Genomic DNA, 6,857 nt, shown 5'->3' with positions numbered 1-6,857 from the left:
GTGACGTTTGTTGGGTTACAGTGGCGTGTGTGTATTCATTGTGCTCTTTTTCATCGACGAAAATGAGGAGGAGCGGGGATTTAAAACATCTGGTGGGGTGATGTGTATTGGGTTGCAGTGGTGTGTGCGTTTTTTCATCACGCTGGTTTTCATCGATGAAAAAAAGGAAGGGGAGAGACAGGTTCTTACAACATCTGGGTGAGGTGACGTGTGTTGGGTTGCAGTGGTGTGTGTGTGTGTTTTCGTTACGCTCTTTTTCGCCTTCGTCCTCCTGAGGGTATTGTTGTGCATGGTGGTCATCTTCTGCGATCGCAGAAAGAGCCACCATTGTGAGGCTGAGACGGGTGGTAATGACAAGTAGTCGAATAGGGACTTATATCTCAACATCAATATTTTAAAATATAAATCAAAATTAATTAAAAAAAAATTCTATCACTCGTCGATTATCCCAACATCATCTTCTTAATCCTCGGCTCGACGAGGAATGATTAAAGAAGAGCCCCCTTAATATAGGAGAAGATAAGACATCTCCCCAAAAGATAAGCCATCTTCCGCTTCTTTCTTATCTCTCTCTCGCTCTCTCTCTCACACCACCCGCTGATCAACCGTAATCCAATACGCGTTGCCGCTGGCCCTCCATCTTATTATGCATCCAGACCCTACATTCTCCATCGGACGGCCGATGTCTTTTCTATAAATGTCTTACATCCGTTTATCCAACGGTCCTGCTTCTCCCTCAGTCCCAAGTGTCTTCCCGTTATATATATATATATGCACTGACTCTTAGCCCTATTTCTGCTGTCTCCAACTGCCTGCCCGAGAAGAAGACGAAGAAAGGGGGAGAGGACCTGCATCGAGAAGCGGGGGACGCTCGGTGGCAGATTTGTTGAGAAGGCTGCAGAGCAAACTGGAGCAGACATCGCCGTCCGGCGGTGCTGCTGGTCTCCTATCGTAATGGTGGTGACTGAGCTCGGTGCCTCCGGCTCCTTCCATGAGATGATGAGCCCCGGGCGGACGATGGTTGATGCATACAGACCAACCATCTGATGTCATCCACTTGCTCTCATTCTGTATGATGCGTCGATCGGAAGCGAAGCGTGGCCTGCAATCGACCGAGTAGGAGAAATCGTTTGTCACAGTCACACGCGATTTCGTTGTCAAAATAGACGTGACGACAAGAGTCAAACGCTATCAACCTATCCGTGACGGGACCGACTCAAAAGCCATTTCCTTCGTTCCCAAGGAAGGAGGACGAGGACAAACGCATCGAGATAGAAGTGGGATCTGCCCAGAGACCTACTACCTCGCTCTCAGCATCTGTCTTGTTGACCAAGGAACGTTGATGTGGCCAGTTGACTGTCTCCAGGACCGGTCCAAGCTCATCGGAGACGAGACACCGTGCAACTGAAGCGATGACGTAGAGATAAGCATCAACATTCGGAACCTGTCTGGAAACTTACCAGGAATGTTCATATCCGTTTGAATCAAATTGTTAATATCTATAATATTAAAATTAGGTCACTGACTCTTTGCCCTATTTCTGCTGTCTCCAACTGCCTGCGCGAGAAGAAGAAGAAAGGGGGAGAAGCCGGCGGCGATGGCGAGCTTGGCGAGGCGGAGGGCTGGAGATGTTTTCCGGCCGGAGGCGGTGCGCCGAGCTGCCGTGTTCTGCCGGGGATTCGCGGCGGCGGCGGACGAGAACGACGTGGTAGTGATCGGCGGCGGGCCCGGTGGGTACGTGGCGGCTATCAAGGCCGCGCAGTTGGGGCTCAAGACGACCTGCATCGAGAAGCGGGGGACGCTCGGTGGCACCTGCCTTAACGTCGGATGCATCCCCTCGAAGGTGAAAGATCGTCTCATCCCTTGTTCCACTCTCCTCGTTTTCCCTTTCCGATCCCTTTGGCGTGTAGCATCTGTCTTGTTGGTCTTTGTTTCCGATTCATGTTTTCTGTTTGTTTAGTGGTTTTCATAGATTGTGGTGTTCCTCAGTTCTGATTTTTGACAAGTATTTCTAACAAGTAGATCGAAAGATGCCTCGACTCTGCTCCCCAACTCCTTCCGTGTTCTTGTGGTCTTCTTATGGTAAACTGGAATCCTTTGATTGATTTGGGTTTCTTGAGGTAACGGTAATTAGTTGGAAAGGTGGTGGAAACGGTGAGGCTTAAAAGCGGGATAGCATTGTTTTGTTTCGTCCTTTTTGTTCACTATTTGAAGCACTGCATTACATGTCTAGTATTTGCATATCCATTCTACAAATCCACTCTGGACATATGCTGATTTTATGTTCTTCAGATAGAAATTGAGTCTAAGGTACCCTATTTTATCATTTTTGGAGGCTTTTTTAGGTATCATTTACTAGTCAGATGATATGCATTTGCAATTGATTACAAAATGTGGATTATTCATATATATAGGAGAATTGGTAATAATTTAATTTTTAATTTTTAATTTATTTTCATAAGAGAAATATAATATTTATTTCTTATGATCACATGAAATTGGAATGTCAATTATTTACTTCCTAAAAATCAAATCACTTATTAAGAAATAGATTAATTAATAATTTAATTGATTAATAAAATTTGTAACTTATCAACATGATTAAGAAAATCAAATCGAATCATTTTCTTAATTATAATACACAAATATATAAATTAATAATAAAAAAAAAATATTATTTATAGTAATTAATTTATATTAATGAAAGAAATTATCGTTATAGTGGTGGCCATCATCTGCTCTGCGCTCACAGGAAGGAAGAGCCACCGCGAGGCTGATTCCGCCATATAGGAGTCGAAGCTGCTCGATCCAAAAAGGATGTAGCTTTATTTTCTAACAACTTTGTCACTACAGTAAATAAAGGCTAAGTTAAATTCAGTGTAAAGTTGGGGTTGTGGACAGATGGAAGGAACCACCTTTGTGCTCTGGATTCAATGAACCATGATGACCAAAGAGGATGGATCATAGGACCGCTAAAGAACCTCAAAGTTTCTGTATTTTCTTTTAGGACCAAGAAAGGGTTTTGCGGTTATGATCATATAATGTTTACCGGTCTGATTAGGTATCATATTAAAACATAACAGTTCATATTTTGAGATATCTTCAAACCTTATGATCGATTGATAGGTAGATAGATGTAGAGGCCGCCTGCGAAGCAGTCGATGAAGACGAACATGACTACACGCAACAGCATGTCGGCGGTGAGGTGGAGCAGAATCCGGAGCACAAAGGCGACCGCCGAGTAGACGATACGGGCGTAGAAGACGGGCACCGCGGTCGATATGTGTATTATATGAGATATTAAATAGGATTATAGAGGTTTCTAGAAGAAATGTATTATCTTCAATTGGCATAGTGTCAATGAGATTTAAGAAAAAAATTTATTGCTTACATAGTAGAAAGAAGAAGACATAAGCCCCCCCCCCCCCCCCCCCCCCCCCCCCCGAGAAGTAATAACCCTTCATTATATAAAGGTAAATGAATGACAAAAGTAAAAGGCACAATAAATGTATCATGAATTGCAATTACATCCAAATACATGAATTGTGCAAATTAAAGAGACATGAAAATGATGCAACTCGACTTCTTTCCATGTCCAAAACCAACATTTACAAGTATGCTAAAAAGTGTAGTGTCCTCCAGTTGCAATCTATGTGTAATCTATGAAGCACGGACACGCTGGATTGAAGGGCACATACGTGTTGGACACGGATTCATCACCGACATAGCTGGACACAGACAATGTCTGGACACGGATTCATCACTGACACAGCTGGACACATGTCGTCGGACATGCGTCCAACAGTGCCTTTTTTTTTTAAATTATGTTGGATACGACATGGCGTGTGGGATTTCAGCTTCCTCATCGTGAGTCAACTGCTGAGGTATCATAACATTGGGATTCCTCACCACTGGGCGGACTAGGAAGGCATCATGCAACATCTGAAATCCTTCTTCCTCATGAATTTAGCAAGGATTTACAAACAAATCGTTAGCGTTAAATACCTTAGGGCCCGACCAAACCATTCTTCCTCACCGATGAAGCCTTTGCCCTCCACCTCGAGTCCCCCTCTCTGTTGTCACGCGTTGTCACACTCTCGAGCCCTGAGCCTTGAGCCACCCTTTGCCGTCATGCGCTCTCGTGCTCTGGAGCCCTTCGCATGCAGCACCCCTCGAGCCCTCGACGATTTCACCAGCGTCCGACGAAACATCTTCCTTAGTGGTGCCCGACGTCCAACGAAGGTAAATTAATTTACCTATTTTTATTTTTTGTCTTTTAGTCTATGTTTTTAATCTGAATTTTTTTTTACTGCTAATCTAGGTTTTTTTATTGCTGATTATTCTAGTAGGTAAATTAATGTATTTTTTTAGTAGTTAAATTGCTAACATATTATTCTACTAGTTGTTTGTATGGACTAACAGCAACTTGCAGTGTTCTTCGTTACAAAAAAATCCATTTGGTTTAAGGCCAACATGCAAATTAGATGTTCATTAGTAACACAGAGATAGCAGCATCATGACTACAACATTAATGAGCTCCAGCATCATGTCGTATCCCGTGTCCATCTGTGCTTCATAGGTTGGGTTGCAATAGATTAAAACTTCCCAACTTTACATCTACTATGGGAAAAACCTCTATACAGATGACTTGCTACAAGAAAAAGAAAGGATTCGAGAAAGCAAACTCATTGGTGACGCTGTCTGTTTCTTCTTCTATCTCACTTTCATTTCCATCATCTATCTGCCTCTAGAAAATATTTCTGAAAAAGGTGATAAAATTAAAGTATTACATTTACATTTTAAATATGTAATCAGCAGCAGTAATTATTGTGAAAGCACATTCAAATTGAATATTACGTACGGGTTCTAGATGTTAACAAAACAGAAATGAAGTGTTTTTCTTTTGTGGCATGAGCGCAAAATAAAAGATACTGCTGCTAATTATTATTTCAACTCTTCAAATGCCAGCAAGAAGGGCAAAGAATAAATTAAAAAAATAATAATAATCAGTTTAGTGCATGAGATCAATAGATATATTGTCAAAACATCTCATTCTCACAAAAATAACCATTAAGAAGACGAAAGGAGTTACTCTTGCTCGCATCATCTTCTGCTACTACTTCACCAGGAACTGTAATGGGCACTGGTTGAGGTCCCAACTCTTTTTTGTAGATTTTTTGCATCTCATCAGCAACAGCTTGAGCCAATGAATCCTATATTAACGACAGCATAGTAAAGTACACTAATCCTGGGCCTACATGTTTGAGTTTTATTTCACCATTTTTGTCGGATACATAAATCATGATTTTCCTTCACTTATGAGCATTTTCAGGTGTCACATATGAGCGATTCACGAGCTACTTCATACAAGCATATATCCTTATAGGTTCAAAGTTTTACAACGAGGATGATGCATTTCTTAAATATGCTCATGATTATATTGTTTATTTGAACTAAATATTAATGATTTACTCTTATCTATGATCTAAGAGTCGCTCTAGTTCGGTTTTCGACATGCGACTCGTCGGCACCAAACCTAAGCCCAAGATCAGTCACTTGGCCCACAGGTCCAATCCTTGCTCGGGTCGCTCCAGATCGGTTCCCGACTTACGACTCGTCTGCACCAAACATAAATCCGAGATCAGTTACTCGACCAAAAGGCCATCTCCTCCCAACTCACACAGTTCGGTCTCCCGACCAGCGGCTCACCAACATCATCCTGCACGAGCCCAGCCACCCGACCGACAACGCAAAATCATTCCCAAAGCACGGGGTGCTGCCCTTGAACTGCCTCACGACAAGCCAATCCAGCTTCCCCCGCAAGCAATCAACACAATCGTGGCATTCCAACCCAGGCACGCCTCTCGCCCCTTCAAGGGCCCCACGGCACGTCACAACCAAGTCAGCAAGAGAAGCATCCCCACGCGCTGAGCCAGCAACAGTACAAAGACGTCACTCGATATGTCCCGTCTCGGTAAGCCCGGGACGGCGTCGCATGACGCCGTTTCGCACGTCCCGGGACTACGGTCGCACAAAGGTACCATCTCATCCCTCAAGGATCAGTCGTCGCGCCAAACTCACGTACGATCGACCCTCGTACAGTAGTATAAAAGCCTCTGGTCGGCATCCGGCCGGGGGGAGAAAAAAAATAGGCAGAAAGCAGAACCCCACATTGACTTACTTGTCGAGGGGTCACAGTCGGTAACGACCCGACGGGGTCTTCTGTGCAGGAAAGTAGCAACGTCCGAAGCGAGGCCATCCCGATCGATAGAGGTGTCCTTCCTCCCGATGCGCCAATTAGCATCCCGACAAAGACGTTAATCAATATTACAGTGCCAACACACCGATTGGAGGGCTCGATCGATTCTGGCATTCAGCTTAGTCAATCGAAGACTCCCGACATCGTTCCGTGGATCAGGCCATGTTGACTCATCAGCCACAGCGCATCAGTTCATCAATATCCCCTTTGGATGGGTCGATGTAATTATTAGAACAGGTAGGATATATTGGTCCATATCCAACTTTATTTTCACCTCCTCACTTTAATGCTTCATGAGAACTTAATTCTTCCTGACAATTGCAGCTGCTGCAGTTGTAGGATTTATATAGATAAGATTTTTCCGAGGAAATCTTTCTATTCGATTGAGGTCGATTCCGTTTTGGAAAATTTTTTCTTCAATATGTATAAATAGGAGAGAGAACATGTTAATGTATCGAAGTATTTTTTATTTCTTCAATAAAGTTTCTTCAATAATTGTTCTTATCTTCTATTCTTTCCATCATATTACTTTTAGGAAAAGTTACGACGAGTGTTTATGTAATTGTAATTCGTGTATATAACGAAGGATTTCTTCTTC

General features: G+C 43.0%; 1 protein-coding gene across 2 annotated transcripts; it reads left to right on the top strand.

Annotated features, from left to right (window-relative positions):
• Positions 1-676: 676 nt before the first annotated feature.
• Positions 677-3,390, top strand: LOC135625429 (uncharacterized). 2 transcript variants are annotated; one of them, XM_065130237.1, is made up of 2 exons: positions 677-1,843; positions 3,131-3,390. In XM_065130237.1, exons 1-2 carry the CDS (start codon positions 1,598-1,600, stop codon positions 3,302-3,304), a joined length of 420 nt encoding a protein of 139 aa, XP_064986309.1. In that variant the 5' UTR covers positions 677-1,597; the 3' UTR covers positions 3,305-3,390. The 2 variants fall into 2 exon arrangements, with proteins under 2 accessions (XP_064986309.1, XP_064986310.1); XM_065130238.1 differs by having other exon boundaries at positions 784-1,843; positions 3,127-3,390.
• The last annotated feature ends 3,467 nt before the right edge of the window (positions 3,391-6,857 follow it).

This window comes from Musa acuminata, chromosome BXJ2-10 (assembly GCF_036884655.1).
Source record: "Musa acuminata AAA Group cultivar baxijiao chromosome BXJ2-10, Cavendish_Baxijiao_AAA, whole genome shotgun sequence".
Lineage (NCBI taxonomy): Eukaryota > Viridiplantae > Streptophyta > Magnoliopsida > Zingiberales > Musaceae > Musa > Musa acuminata.
This window is presented reverse-complemented; position numbering and strand designations above follow the sequence as displayed.